The 16,906-nt window shown below is 40.2% G+C and overlaps 1 protein-coding gene across 4 annotated transcripts in view; it reads left to right on the top strand.

Moving 5' to 3' along the window:
- The first annotated feature begins 2,259 nt into the window (after positions 1 to 2,259).
- LOC6579843 (nephrin) overlaps positions 2,260 to 16,906 on the top strand; it is an 87,655-nt gene continuing 73,008 nt past the window's right edge. For 3 of the 4 annotated variants that reach the window (XM_032729850.2, XM_002005680.4, XM_032729849.2), the window contains exon 1: positions 2,261 to 3,412. In XM_032729850.2, the coding sequence (XP_032585741.1) occupies positions 3,181 to 3,412 (232 nt within the window). In that variant the 5' untranslated portion in view covers positions 2,261 to 3,180. Of the gene's footprint in view, positions 3,413 to 16,906 lie in introns of all 4 variants that reach the window. The other variant, XM_032729851.2, reaches the window with a different exon arrangement.

Below are 16,906 nucleotides of genomic sequence, written 5' to 3'. Positions count from 1 at the left end.
CAAATAATTCCACTGCAGCTGGCGCAAAGAGATGAACGGCTTGTTAAAGAGCGCTGGCTGTGTGGGCTGCTTAGGGGCGGCTGCCGGCACGGGGCGTGGCTGGCATGGCGTGGGGCGAGGGGGAATAAATGATGTGCAAAATATACAATTTGAAATGGAATATGCGTGCTTTGCTTCGGCTTCTGCTTTGACTTGTTCCTTATCTTCTTCCCCTTCTTTTTCCTCTTCTTCTTCATCTGCTTCTGGTTTATTTCCAGCTATCAGAGCATCTGGTTTGTGCTTGGTTCAAGGACACAAGGCACAAGGAGCAGGCGCTGGCTGTTTGTCATTTTTTTATTGTTGTTGTTGTTGTTGATGCTGCTGTCATTTCTATTTTCTTTCGTTTGTTCTATTTTCTGCTTTCTGTTTTTGTTTTCCTTGTTGTTTTTCGCTTCGCTATGTTTTCGCATAAAGAGATTAGCACTCAATTTTAAATTGAAGCTTATTAGGCGGCACGCCCACTGCCTCTGATAGTCGCTTTCTCTCTCAACCCCTCCCTCCGTTGTTGATTGAATTGCGTACTTGGCCCAAATTCAACGTTTCTAAGGATTTAATCTGGCTTTTATTGTGCGTTTGGCTGCCCTTTCTGCCTGCCACGCCCACATTGTTTAAGCTACCAGCTTCCTCGACCTCTCACCCTTTCGCCCCCACCCCCTGGCTCCAGCGGAGCAACAGTTAGCTGCTATTTCACATCCAAATTCATGTCTATTCCGGGCAAATTGCACGCGAAGCTTTCCCGCGGGGTTTGTTGCGTGTAGCGAGCGAAGAGTAACAAGTGTTTGCTACCCCTCTCCCTCCCTCTCCCACTGTCTCTCTCTCTCCATCTATCTACATATTTCCTTACTCACACACACACACAGTCATATTCGCGCGAAGTAATTCTCTTGCAAATGAAATGAAAATTACTTACACTTGCCAAGGGAATTTCATGGGAGCGAGCATAAGAAGGGTAAGGGATAGAGGGAGACAGCCAGAGAGCGTGGAATATGACAATGATATGCACATAAACAAGAAAACAGCAATTATCATTGGTATGTGGAACAGAAAATAGTCTAGTAGACATGGGAGATAGGCATAGGCAAGTCTTATATTATTTAAAATATGCTCTAGTTAATTTTATTGATCTTATAAATATTTTAATATTTTTATTTTTTATTTATATATTACATTTAATTTAATTTTAATTTTTTTTTATTTTTATATTTAAATTATTATTTTCCTTGCAGTTGGTGCCAATGCCTAAGCAAATCATATCGAACATGTTGCAACTGCTACAACTGTAAAGTCTTCTACAACGCGCGCATGCCTTGTATAACAGTTTTGCTATGCACACAAAAAACATCGAATTATTATAAGTTTACATTCAACAGCCTCATATGCGTATAAGACGACTGATATTAGCAGATGTTCGAAGCTGGCTGTGCCTGTACAGTGTACACACAACAGACTCACACGAGTATAGTAGCTACTTAAGCAAGCGTAAACCCAAACCACCCCAACTGCATATACTTATAAACGAAACTTATATTTTTTATGCATACAACAGCATACGCCAGCAGTCTCATAATCTGTGTAAGCAGCCGGCTTACTTTATCGTATACTCCAACCACCACTTATATTGTATGCGCTCGGGAACAGAGCAAAGGCAAAGCGACAGTGGTGTATACGAGTTACAGCATACGCAGAGAGACACAGTCCGTATAAGGTAAGCAGCATTGTATGAGACAGACAGCATACGTACATAGGCACACTCAATATAAGCTAAGCATCACTGTATAAGACTGCCAGCATACGCATACGAGCCACGTATAATTCGACACAATTCGAAGCTCGAATGTCTGACACTCCTCTGGCTCGCGTTCGTATAAGAACACAGCCTGAAGTGTATAAGTATAGACTAATAAGAGAGAGAGCGAGCGTAAACCGGCTGCAAGCATACAAACAACAAGCCAGTCACCTGCAATGCCAGAGCGTGGAACCAAACAACACACAATGAGACCAATTGTTTTTGTTATCACATGTGCGCTCTCCTGCTTTTACGCTCTCTCTCTCCCTCTCTCGGGCTGTACAAATGAACGAAGACGAAGGCGGCGTCGTCGCTCGTGTGTGTTTGCCTTCGTCGGCTGCAGCTTTGCCTGATGATAGCGATGACGATGGCGGCTGCTGCTGCTGCTGGTGTTTCTGCTGGTGCTGGTGCTGCTGGCTTCGTCAGTTAGAAGTTTTAGTTCGGTTTTAGCTCTCATTCTGTGTGGACGCCTCGAATACAGTAAACGCGGCCCGTCGTCATCAAGTGCGTCGCACGCACACACACATACTCTGACGCAGTCGGGCACTGGCAACTCACACACACACACTCAATCGCTCGCTCGCCCAAAACATACGCACACACATACATGTACACATGGTGGTCCATTCGGCAGCAGCAGCCGCCGCGGTAACAGCGCCAAAATTATCGAGTCTGCGCCAAAAGTGAATTCAATTGTTAATCTTAAAGCTGAAGCTGGGATATATTAAGCGAATGTACCCAAACACCAAGTGCAAGAAGTGACCAAATATTTGTAGGGCACACGTTTCTGCTCCTCCTTAGCGCCGCGACGCCTCCTCTCGGCTTGATTCGTTTGTCCTCGTCAACAATTTCGCTGTTGTGTTTTGTCGCGCGGCTTTCGTTGGTTGCGTGTCGCGTGTATTGCCGTCTCTCTCCTCGCACTCCGCACTCCTCGGTATCAAGTACCCAGCATCTCTCTGCTCTCTCCTCGCTCCGCGCTCTTCTTACGCCCTCTGTCACCGTCACGTAACGGTAGGTCCCGTTGCCCGCAAACATGGCCGCACTCGATCGCGGCTTAGCCTAAGCTGTTGTTGTTGCCCAGCAATAAATTGTATAGGGTATTTCATTGATCGAATTGCCATTATAACCATAACAACAACAACAACAACATCTGTAGCTGGAGCAACTAACAACAAATGCGGCGCTGCAGCAGCAGCGGCAACTGCAACTGCAACTGCAACTGCTGCTTGTTATAGCATTCAGCTTCTGTAGCGTTACGAATAGAGCGAGCAGCAATTGCCCAACAGCAACAACAATAACAACATTAGCAGCAACAACTGTAATAACTACAGCTAAGATCAAGAGGAAGCAGCAAAATGGCATTGAGCGCACATGAAGAAGAAGCAGCAGCAGTAGCAAAAGCAACTCAAATGCAACAACAGCAACAACAGACAAGAAAACGCAGACGAAGCAAATGCAGCAGCAGCAGCAGCAACAAGAACAGCAACAATTGCTGTTGCCGGCAACAACGGAAGCAGTATCAACAACAACAGCAACAACAACAACAGAATTCACATTGGATTAAACAACTTCAACTGCTTTGCATTGGTAAGTCTCTTAGTTTGACATATCACAGAGTAGGCAGAGTAGCCGTGGCAGCCTCTTCTGCAGCTGTTGCAGCTACTGTCCCTGCCCTTTCTACTGCACTATTTAATACCCTACCCAAAACCCAATACCCTGACCCTAAGCCCAATATGCAGCTCATTAGGCCAAAGCACAAGTCATTTCGTTTGACTTTTGCGGCTGCCAAACGAATTGCAGCAGGAGATCTCATTGAGATGCACTTGCAGAAATTTATGACTGAGTTTTCAATGGGAATCGAAATTTTTGTTAATTTCTGAATATGCAAATATACATACATAGGCTCAAATGGGAGGCAAAGTGAAAAGACATTTAAAACCCTAGATGAATTTCAAATGAAGTGCATATGATAATAAATATTTTATAAATTATAGATAAATATGGAAATAATTCTACAAAATATCAGATGATAAATAAATATATTTTTATGAATATATTTTAATTATTTGATATTTTTTATAAATTTTATGAAAATAAATAGAAATAAATATACATGCATTAATATAACTAAATAACAATTACTTATATATATAAAAAAAAAGAAAAAAATTAAAATATCAAAATAAATGTATGCATAAATTTAAACATGAAAAAATAAAAATAAAATGAAGTAAAATAAAAATAGTACACACAAAAGTATATTAAAATTAAAAATTAAAAATATATAAAATAATATATATAAATATGTGTATTTCAATATAAGTATTGTAAGGCATTTAAAAAACATGGAAATTGGGCTAGCATAAATATAAATTAATTATATAAATAATTAAATCTATAAATGACAATTATAAATATTATAAAATATAAATTCAAATATATAAAAAATTTAAGTAATATAAATAAATAAAATCAAAACAATTCATAAACAAAATTAGCTGAAAAATCAACATTTTAGACGAACATCTCAAATCTGTTTGCAGTTTCGATAAATTTATAGATTTCCTCAAAAGTTTCAATTTCTTTAAGAAACGGTCTACCTCTTCATTTTTTTCTTCATGTGTATCTCTGTGAGACAGTGTCCCTCTGCCCGTTTGTATGTTTTGGACTTTGCGGTTGGCCTAACTTCCTTTTAATATGCGTTGCGGTCAGTGCCAAAAGCCCTGATGATGGTGTTGAAGGTGTCCTCGCATGTCTGCCGCAGGTTTATGAACAGAGGTGGGAGCAGCTGCCGTTCCCAGCATCTAGGGACACTGCAGAAGAAGCGTTGCCTTAAACCGCAAAAACTCTTTTCGCTCATGTTGCTCCGTAATTTGTTTAACCCAAAAAATGCAGAAGACGAAGCAGAGGAAGAAGGGGAATAAGGGAACGTATATGCTCGTATATCTTTAAAGAAGCCTAATCGAAGCGTTGCCTAATTAATAATTAATAATGCAAGCCGGATGACGCAAACATTTCACATCCGGCTATGGGAGGGGGATGGGGCAAATTGGGCGTGCATAAGGCAGGGGCGTGGCCATGGCCAAGTGCAAGTGCACTTCAAGCTGGCGCTTATCGCACTTCCGCCCATCGAATTCCCAAATGAAATTCAGCAACTCATCGTCTCTGCGTCGGAACTTGGCCTCCTCTACTTATGGGCTCCCATTTTTGAGTAGCCCCAAAAAACGAAAAACCAAAATAAAGCAAAAACAATAACAATCGAAAATATTATACAGAGAATATGTTCAAACGCCCACAGTTCTTGGCTTAACTAGCTTTTTTTTTTCTTTTTTTTTGTGGGCGTTTGTGCGGGGTTTTCTCTTTCAGTTTAAGTTGTTGTTGTTGTTGCTTGTTTGTTTGTTGTTATTGTTTCTTGTTGACGAAATCACATAGGCAATCAGCAGAGCCGGCGGCAACGCTTTACAGGTTGCCAACACAATGGAATAATTTAATGTTATCTTCGGACAAAAATCAACTGCAAACTAAAAGAGCTGACATTTCTGCCATGTGGTAAATAATGTATGAATACAGAAGTTTTCATAAAAGTTTTCTCTTATCAAGGCAGATCTAAGAACTGTTTACACAATTAAAGCAGCTGTTAGCTTAACACCTGTTAAGCATATGTAATGCTTTCATAAGCCATAAATCTTAAAACTCATATAGGTAAATGTTTTATGAAGATGGAAATTTGCATAAACTCAGCTTTTACTTTGTCTCAAATATTACAGAGTAATGCGAATAACATCTTAACAGCTCGTAATTAACAGCTGTTAAGCAGCTGTAGTATTACAACTGAATTGAATCGGCTATATACTCGATAGAATGTCTTTAATTCGTTAAGTTGAGCTGGAATTTTGATCTTAAATTACTTCTATCCAAAATTATCGAACATGTATTACGAATTCATCCCATTGTATATATTATTCATGATGTTACCATATGTGTGTGACTGCTGGAATCAATGCCTCCCCTCCTCTCTCTCTCTCTCTCTCTCACTCTTATTATCGTGGGGCAGCAGTTGCGTGACAGGGTAACGCCTACAAATATAAAAGATGCGTCGATAAAGCTCATATACGTATTTATACAGATATATACATAAATAAAGACATATACATACATATGTGTATATGAATATATCTACACACATGTGAAAAGTCAAGCATGATTCAAGCTAATTCCTGCTGTTTCGGCCCAATTAGCCAAATAAAGTAAAATAAGGAAAAAAAAAGAAAAGAGGAGAAGAAAGGCCGCGCACCTGGCAACAGTGGCCAGAGGCCATAGCCGAATGCCACCCAAGGGGGTGGGGTGGGGTAGCGACCGCAAAAACAAAAACATAGCGGGAAAAACTGTTGGCAGGAGTTGACAGCCCGGAGCAGTAGTAGATGAAGATGAAGATGAAGTCGAATGTGGAGTCAAAGCATGGAAAACCAAAATAAAAGCATTTATTTGTCAGCACAAAATAATCAAGGATCATAATATGTCAACAAAGAGGCAGGACATGCGGGCCAACGGAAAACAAGCGCAAGGACACACACACACACAAATACACAGTAAAGAAGAAGCAGAAACAGAAGCAAATATGTGAGAGTCCTTTTTTCGTGGCTGAAGCATTGAAATGTGTGCCACAAGAGTCAAAACGGCGAAAGTGTATAGCAAACATATCGTAATAGATAGCTGAAGAGCGACAAGTGGAAGAGAGAGAGAGAGAGAGCGATAGAGGAAGATAAAGACGAGCGGACAGCAGCCTCAGCTGTGGGCGTGCCAGCAGCAGGTGGAGCAGCCAGCCAAGAGCTGCGTTTGTCTCTGACAGCTTGGTTAATGTACTGAAGTGCATTGACAATAGATGCCACTGCTTGACCAAAGCTTTAGCGAAAGAATGAGGATTGAGAGACAGCGAGAGACAGAGAGAGAGAGAGAGAAAGAGAATTGCAGGTAGCGCGAGCGAGATGCATGTAGGAAACAATTCTGCGTTTTCCATTCATTCCACAGGTCAAAGGGGAAGTGCTAAGCACACACACACACACACACAGCCAGAGAGCAATTGTAAGAGAGTGGAGCAGGAATATAAAAGGATGCAGGGAGAAGGAACAGTAGTTGAAAAGTCCTTGCAAAGCGCATATCTTCAGCAGATAATCTCAGCTACAGTAAAGAGTCTGCGTGCAGAACTCGAATAGGAATGCCCATCCCAAAGATTTGTTTTAAAGAGTTGGAGTATTTGATATTTGCTTCAGATTTAAATGCTGTTGATCTTAGCTTGAGCAGTTAGAGTCTGACATGTTTAGTATTTATTTAAAGTTTAAGCTGAGTAGAACTTGAGTATAGTTAGCATTTGCTGCAAGAGTTCATAAAACTTTCTAATGACTGACAGCAATAAAACAGGAAACAAATAATTTATATATGCTTAAAATCTAAACAAAGTCGATCTGAAGTTGGGAAATTTATACATAAATCTGATATTTTGAGTTTATAACTTGGGTTAACGTTGCTTTTGTTTAAGCTGCAAGAGCCCTATAACTTCTCCTAAGTTTTTAGGAACTTCATAGTCTCTAATCTATACTATATAGACTATTTATAAGAATATAAGAAATTACAGAGATCAGTTAAATATGAAGAAATGATTTAATACTTGAGAATTTTCTAACTTAACTTAAGTTAGTACAAACTTCAGCTAATAATGTCAAAGATCAATCAAATAAAAGGAATTTCTGAAATTAAGAATAAGCTTATAACCCACCTAATAAGAATCTGAAGTCGGCAGAGTTGAATATGTGAGATAGACTATAGGTATAATAATATAATATATTATATATAACTGACATATAAAGCGAAAAAATCTTCTCAGTATATTATTTTAATCTAGTACTATATAATACCTATACCGAAACCTTTTATAATTTTCTAAAAATATTTTGTAATGCCAAGATATTGTTGACATTATGCAACCTAGAAAAACTGACATGATTAGGCTGGGTCTGACTCAGCAGTGTATAGAACAGTCTGACTCAGACTCAGACTCAGACTCAGACGATTTTCGTACTGCATTGTTCATTATATGGAGCTAACACTGTCTGGCTGTCTGGCTGTCTGTCTGTCTGTTTATCTAGAGCCAGAATCGCGTTAGCCATTGAGCAGTTGGCTTCTCATGGTCTGCATTTGACTTTGTTTGTTCTCCTGCTGCAAAGTTAATTGCGCTCCACTCTCCAGCTGTCAATTGCCAAGTTGGAGAAGGCGAAGCTCGTTTAGCTGCTGCTGCTGCTCTGCTGCTGTCGGTCGATCCGTGTGGGCAGTTGCCATATATACTATAGACTATATATTCATTTATGTATATATGTATTTCTGGCATATTATATTTTTGGACTACTGCAGCTTAAGGCCAACCAGTTTGTCAGCTCTGATTGTCTGAGCCATGGCTAAACGCCCACGCGCGCTTCTCTCGCACAGGTGACACCAAAGCTGAGCTCAGCCAGAGCTCAGCACAGTGTGTGTGTGTTGGCGTCTCTTCGTGTTTACGTAATGCAGCTGAAAGCTATCAACCGAAAACTGAAAGCTGCCTCATTTGCGCGCGTTGCACTTGCCACACACTGAGACGCCTTCTTGTTGTTGTTTGTGTCTCTCTCTTCTCCTGCTCTTGTTCTTTTTTTTTTTTCTCTCTCTCTCGTAGTTTTCGGTTGCCGCCTGCGGCTTGGCCAGCAAACTGAAATAGCGCCGGGCTATTTAAAGCCATCAAGAAGTGCATTTGGCCACACGCTCACGCTGGAGCGAGGGCGGCGCTACTACAGAAAGCCGTTGTAATTGCTCCGATGTCAACATGGGCAAAAGAACCAACAGCAGCAGCAACAGCAGCAGCTGAAACTGGCAAACAAGCAAATCCAATTTGTGAGCAAGCATCAGCTTCACAATGTATATAAATAAATGTGTGTGTGTGCGAGTGTGTGTATAAATAAATCGGTTGCACTTTCAGCATGTGGCATAAAACATACAGAGAAACAAGTCAAGGCGAAGCAGACACAAAAACGAGACAGACAAAGCGAGTGAGAGGGAGGGAGAGAGAGAGAGTGCGAGCACTTGAAGTCGCCGATGTCTCCGTTTCTCTAGCACTTGAGAGTTCCTCAGTTCAAACACACACACACACCCAGACACACACACACACACACAAATTTGAACTCCTGCAGCGCTTGTCAATCGTGGCATGTGGTAATTGCTCTGCGCCGCAGACATTCTACCTGGACTTGCCCCTCGGCTATTGCCTCGGCTCCTGCTCCTACTCCTGCTCCTGCTACTGTCTCCGCCTCTCGTGTGTCTCATGTGCTGCTTCAGTTTGTCATCTGTGTTCAGATTTATGAGTGCTCAAAACACAACCCACAATGCGTATGCGTGTGTGTGTCTGTGTGTCTGTGTATGTTTGTGTTTGTGTTTCGATTGCGCTGCTCTGGCCCCTTGCCACGCCTCGCTGGCAATGCCGAATAAACAATTTGATTGCTACGCTGCCATACACTGAGACAAAAACGTCAATTTCTATTTGATAACAAAGCAAATGTTGATACAATAATTTGACAAATATTTAGTTGGAGCATATTTTTAGACTGGATCTAAAGAGTAAAACAAGATGCGCAGCTCTATGAAATTTGAGGCCGAGAGACAGCTGAGCTATAAATGTTAACAGATTTTATGGGAATGGAGTATAAGTTCTATTAACTGAATTGCATTTAAGTTAAATATGTAATAATTGGATAAAGAATAGTACTAAATACAGCTAACAGCTATCAGACAAATCAAATTAAACAATTTGATTAGGCAAACATTCATTGCTAAAAAATTTTTTAATTATTATACCCTGAACCCATTTTCAATGGGAAATCAGGGTATAATGGTTTTGTTGAAATGTATGTAACAGGGAGAAGGAGGCGTGGCAGACCCCACAAAGTATATATATTCTTGATCAGGGTGACGAGCTGAGTTGATTTGGCCCTGTCCGTCTGTCTGTCCGTCTGTCCGTCTGTCCGTCTGTCCGTATGTATGAACGCGTCGATTTCAGAAGATATAAGAGCTAGAGACTTCAAATTTTTTTTAAAATGTCCGTAATTACAGCGCGCATATCAAGTTTATCATTAAAAATCGATAACTCATCTCGATCTTTTTTTATCGATAAAAAACCTTATCGAAACCCAGTTATAAAATTATATCTTCTACACCTTTATTGCTAGAGTCTCCAAATTTTTAATGTATGCAATTTATACAATTTCGGTTTTTGTTAAAATTTACCCCCCACCTCTAAATTCACCCCCTCACCCTCACTTTTTTAAAAAGCGTATTTCAAATACTAGAGACTTGTGCTTTGGCAAGTACATGCATATTCATGTTATAATCATAATCTAAAAGTTTCATGAAGATCGTACGTCCATAAAAAAAGTTATTAAACAATTAAGTTCTCATAGTAAGCGCACACTGCAGCCCATGCGTGTTTATGCGTGGTTGCTTGTATGTGTATGTGTGTGTGTATGTGTGTGTGTGTATGCGTTTGTGTCTGTATGCGTGTGTGTGTGTGTGTGTGTGTGTCTGTATGCGTGTGTGTGTATGTATACCTGTGTGTGCGTACGTGCGTGTGTGTGTGTGTGTGCGTGTTTCTTGTGTAAGCTGAAAGTCGCGAAAAAGTATTGAAATATCTATTGCTCCAAGGGTTCAGGGGATCTCGTAGTCGAGCAGTCTCGACTAGAGCTTTCTTACTTGTTTTTTTATTAGATTTTGTATTAGATTCTTAGCTCAACATCTTGACTCAGAGATGGCTCACTTCGAGTTGACATATTCATTATTAGAGCTCATTATTCATTAGAGCACAATTTCATTCGCTCTTTAAGTGTACTTGTCTAATAAATAGTGTTAAGGAAAATTAATTAAAATATATATATATATCATATGATATTTGTAATATCGAATATATTTCTCATTAATTTCCCCCTCTTTATTTCCGAGTGCATTCGTCCAATATATAATTAATATATATTACATTTCCGGCGTAGCTTGTCCAATACGAGCATCCAATATTCGTGCTGGTCCAGCCGCCAGAGTCTAAAGTTCGATATGCTTAATTTAAAGAAAGTTGCTCTAGCAGCACTAGGCTGGCAGGAGGCTTTGGCTTTGCTACGAGGCAGGCGGAGAGTTTGAGAGCTAATGAAATGTATTTGAAATGCGAATATGCCAAGTGGTCTAGCTCGATGCGCAGATATCATAGAAACTGGGAGAAAGGTACAAGGAGAGAGAGAGAGAGAGAGAGAGAGAGAGAGAGAGAGAGAGAGAGAGAGAGAGAGGGGAGAGGGGCCACGCAGGATATTAGCAATGTGCAGCCCAGCGTACTTCCTACGCAGAATATAACGTTCAAATGCACAAACACACGCATACTTAGAGCGCAGGAGAATGGGAACGGTGGAATGGGAAAATGGGAAGGGGCGGTACAGAGAGATTCAGATGGGTCCAGAGTGTGGACTGTGTAGATGGCATCATAGATGACTGCGCCGCCATTTTGATGGGTCTCGGTTCGATTTTGATGCGAATTGATTTGGTAAGCGCGCAATGCTGACTGATACAATTGCAGATGATGAAGAAGAGCTTGAGGAAGCATACGAAGACGATGAAGAAGAAGAAGTAGCAGTAACAGCGGCAGCAGCACCACCTCCTGCCGCACAGACAATTTGGACAGGATGGATGAATAAATAAAGAGGGCAAATCAAGCAAATGCCAAATGAGACTCGAGACTCATCATAGACTGCCTGACTGACTGACTGACGGACTGACTGACGGACTGACTGGCTGCTTGACTGACAGATGGTTACAGGAAAGTGAAAGTGGACTGTAGGCGGTTGCTTGGTGGGCTGTGGTGCGAGGTGGTGCGACCATGGCAATGACAGCGCCTGGCACTTTTGGTAATAAGACACGCCTTCAGAGCCCAGTCAATAAATTAAATGTTTTCGCTGCTTGCGCAAGGCTCAACTGCGACTGTAATTGAATACCATTTGTGGATAGGTATATATCAGTATATAAGTATATATATAATTTATATATTTATGCCACCTATTTTGACCCAGCACACTCCACTTCAACTGCTGCTCAGATCGATGGCTTCATTTGCTAATTTAAATTTATGAATTTATGAAAGAAAGAGAGAGAGAGAAAAGAAGAACAACAACAACAATAACAACTCAATGCGCCGCACGCACTTTTGAATTTGCTTAAAATATACATTTTTCCCAGCCTCCTCCCAAAAAAAAAAAAAAAAACCTACATCACTTGCTTACACACACTTTCACTTTTCTTCTGAGTATTTAATCAAGTGTAAATAATTGCATCATTCTGCTCAAAGGGAGTCGATTTCCTTTGTGTGTGTGCGTGTGGAGGGCTCGCCTCCTGCTCCGCCAAAGATTTACTCAAACTCTGGGGCTTGCGGAGACTTTGTTATCGATATGAGAGGGAAAACCACAGACTTGCCACTGCCACACCCACAGCCCGCCCACAGCGACTTAAGCTGAGATTCGATTGGTCTCTTTTCAAACTGTATTTTGTATTTTTGCATTTAATTCGAAATCAATCGCAAGCTGAATGAATTTCCAAATGTTATTTATTTATGAATGCTCGCATTTTATTCCCTCCGCTTCAACGGCCTTTTGTTGTGCAACATGTGTGTGTGTGTGTGGGTGTGTGTGTGTGTGTGTTTATGTATGTATATATGTTTGTGTATCTGTGTGCGAGTGTGTGTTCAGGTCTCTGCATATTTTATGCAGATTAAATAAGTTTACAACTCAACAACAACATCAATAGCAACAGGAAGTAGAACAAGCAACAAGGCAGCGCAAGCTACTAAATTGATCGACTAGCCAATGCCCTGTAAATTGAATTTGATGTGAATTTGACTGCTTGAGGGAGTGATATGGTAGTGGTAGTATAATTTTCTGCTTGTACATATGATCCCTCATTTAAAATGGCAGACGAGCAGATACCCTATAAATATATTTTAGTGATAATGAATTGGACTAGTATTTAAAATAGTTGAACTGTTACCTTCCCTTTTACTATATATACGCATGTGTAGATCAACTCTAGCTAGGAATTTTCGACTACTATATACCCTATATATAACAAAAACTCTAAAAAATACATTTGTCGGGGTATATTTGATGTATTATTTGCTCACTTTGCCATTTCGCTCTTCACCAAATAAGAGTTGTGGCTATCAGTGATCGACGAGCAGATACCCTATAAAATTTGACGTAAATTTGACATAAAAATTCTAGTACGAAGTGCTGATCATATAGAACTGATATGCTATAAATAAGTCTTATATTATGCATACAAAAATGTTGATAAGAAATGCCTGACATATAGATACCCTTTAGTAAGTCATTTAAGTAAGAATTATTTTAAGTAATTTTCATAAATCTTACTTGTGAACTGGCTTCTATACCTAGCTGTAAAAAACGCTTGCTGAAAACCCATATACCCCTCAACAATGCCTTACTATCAGTGAGTTGCTGTTGCTGAGCACGAGTTATAAATCGAAGTCCTGTTCATATATTGAAAATGAATATTTGATCTGAAATGCAAACATAGGACTTGTGAGTTGCATGATTGCTGAGCTTCTGCTGCACGCGTGGCATGTGCGGCAAGTGTGGCAAGCTGCTCTGGCCTGTGTGGCAGCTAGCTGACTGGCTGACTGGCTGACTGACTGGCAGGTGGCATTTATTGAGCCAGCTCCAAGTCCTAATTGCTGCAATGCTGGCGCGTGCTACCCAAACCGGTTTTTGGCAGTCGAAAACTGCAGCCTGCCCCACCTGCCACTTGCCACTTGCTACTTGCCAGTTGCCAGTTGCCACTTGGCGCAGCAGCTGCTGCTGCTATTGCTGTTGCCTTAGCCATTGCGTATGGCGTATCTGTGGCAACCGCATCTTGTGGAAAGCCTTTTGGCTTATCGCCGCATCGTGTGAACTTTGCTGACGTCTTCTGCTGACGGCCCGCCTCCTTCGACTCCGACTGCGCCACTTTGTCAGCGTCTGCTGCACGCTTTGTGCCACGCATCAGTTAACTTGAGACTCGGGCGAGAGTCGAGCTCGTCTTTGCACCTTTTGCACGACCTGTCCAGTTGACGTGTGGTTCCGCTTCGCCGGGTTGCCGCTGACCCCAAGACGCAGCAGTGGATCACATGTGTGTGTATGTGGGTGTGTGTGTGTGTGTGGAAATCTGTGTGACGCAGCGGCATTTGCAGTGCTGGGAACTGATGGGAGAAGAAGAAGAAGTCTTACCTTTTAATTGCGACAGAGAAAAATTCGTTCGTAATTCGTTCGCTCGTTCGTCTGCGCAACAATTGCTTGGGAACAGCAACTATGTAGGTGCAACAACTAAGCTCACTTGGTCTCCCACTCCGACTTACAGGCCCGGGCGGGCATTGGTTCGCATCGGGTTTCACACGCCGACATGCTTGATTGGACATGCGGACATGCAGCTCGGACGGCGCACAGACACCCCCATTCTTTCAATCTGCCGTCAACATTCAACTCATCCTTACTCATTCGATTCGGTTCGGTTCGGTTCGATTCGCATTGTCATTCGATTGCACAAACATTATTTTGTGTGCGGAGATTTCTGGTAACTCGACTCCTGCTAACCCTTGCCCGGCCGGGCACCAGCAGCAGTCGCAGTATTATTGCTGGGGTGACTTCCATTGTCATCTCTCCCACACACACACACAGACACACACACGCTCTCACTCTCTCTCTATGTGTGTGTGCTTTGAGTAATTTGGCCAAACAATGCAAATGCTGCCCGCGTTGGCAGCTCAAACGGCAATTAAAGCAAACAATAAGCTGACAAACAACTCGCCAGCCACAATTGTCATTCGGTGGTGCAACCAGCAACCAGCAACCAGCAAGCAGCAACCAGCAGGCAGCAACCACAGGCTCAAGGCGGCTGTGCAGGTGGCTCGCCTAATTGCTGCTTGGCAAAGTTCGTTGTCTCAGCTTCAAGGTTATTTTTGGCTTCCTTTGATCAACCCCAGAGGCGTGCGAGACGCTGCCTGGTTGAAGCTCAAGCATATATATTTATATTACTTTTATAATAAACGATAATATATAAATATATGTGTGGCATATAGGCTGTATAAGAGGGCAGTTTGAAAGCTTGCTTAGACTATTCACAAAATATTAATTAATTTAATTTTAATTTATTTTCTATTTTCCTACAATTTTATTGTCTTTTATCTCCAATATATTTTCTGCCAAATATGATTAAAATGTATAATATGAATATAAAGTAGAAGAAATTAAGAAAAAATTACAATAAATGATTGTCTGTTTTATTATATTGTTAACATTTCTTATCTTCAGTATAAGATTGAATATTTACTGCCAAATGTTATCAAATTATGATATAAAAATATAAGGTAAAATATTATAAGAATTTTGAAAATAGATATTTATTATTATTAAAAAGATATTGTTTTATTTTCCTACCTTATCTCTTTATTTCTTTGTATTTTATTTTATTATTTATTATAACTATTAGTCTCATATGGATTAAATCCATCTAAATTTAAACAAGTAAGAAGACTCTAGTCGAGACTGCTCGACTAGGAGATACCCTGAACCCTCTAAGCTGATATTCTAATCATTCTGCACTTTGTATGCACACATACATACACATGCATCCACACGCACGCATAAGCCTGCGCTCTGCTAACTGCGCAGTAAGCAGCGACTGCGCTTGGGCTGCGCTGCAGTGTGGGCATATTATGAGAATTTATTTGTTGAATAATTTCTTTTGTAGACATAAGATCTTAATGAAACTTTCAGAGTGTAATCATATGATGAATATGTGTGTACATTCCAAAGCACAAGTCTCTAGTACTTGAAATGCGTTTTTTACAAATTTGGGGCGAAGGGGGCGTGGTATCCAAAATCTGTAAATTACAAAATCTTTGTATCGATTAACTTTATATACAACCTAAATTTGAACACTCCAGGTCTAAAAATTTTCAAATTAGGCTGAAAAAACAAAATCAATTTTTCGATTATTCTCGATAAAAAAGTTATCGGATGATTTATCGAAAAAATAAAAGCAAACTCGTACTGCGTATGGTACACACGAGTATGCATGCCAAATTTCAGCTCTCTAGCTCTTATAACTTCTGAGATCGACGCACTCATACGGACGGACGGACGGACGGACGGACGGACGGACGGACGGACGGACGGACGGACAGACGGACAGGGCTATATCGACTCAGCTCGTCGCGCTGATCAAGAATATATATACTTTGTGGGGTCTGCCACGCCTCCTTCTGCCCGTTACATACTTTTTCACAAAACCATTATACCCTGATTTCCCATTTTCAATGGGTTCAGGGTATAAAAAGAGACTATAACAATAATAATATTTAAAAATAAATAATTTAAATATTATATTTGTTATTTTTTCCTCAATTTCATTCATATATATAGATATAGTTTTATGGAACTAATTGAACCTGTAAAGCTCAGTTAGGGTTAACAGCGAATCGACCTAAAGTGCATTACAGTACAGCCCACATAATCCAGATCTAAACTCATGTGGGCATTTAATAAAATATAAAATTTGCATATTATGTATTATTAATATTGCATACAGCACACAGAATAAAAAGCTAAAGGGACAATAAATAAATAAAATGAATAAATAAAATATATAAATATAATAAATAATTAAATAAAATAACTATAAAAAATAATATTATTTATTTTTGCTATTATTTTATTTATTTATTTTTATTATTTTATACTCATTTCTACAATATGTTGCTAACATTTAAATGGAATTGCAATGAATTTGGACGTCCAAATTCCAATTCCATATATTATCAAACAGGAATTTTAAGAGCTATGAGAAATTTTATTGATGTATTTATTGTCACCTATAAATTGAGATAACTCGAATTGGACATATATAGAAATATCAGAGCTGCCATATTTCTGATGAGGCTAATCAAGTTGTCTCCTCTAAATGGAAGTTTATTCGTTTTTGCCT

Source organism: Drosophila mojavensis, unplaced genomic scaffold, assembly GCF_018153725.1.
Source record: "Drosophila mojavensis isolate 15081-1352.22 unplaced genomic scaffold, ASM1815372v1 contig_80, whole genome shotgun sequence".
NCBI classification, from domain to species: domain Eukaryota; kingdom Metazoa; phylum Arthropoda; class Insecta; order Diptera; family Drosophilidae; genus Drosophila; species Drosophila mojavensis.
This window is presented reverse-complemented; position numbering and strand designations above follow the sequence as displayed.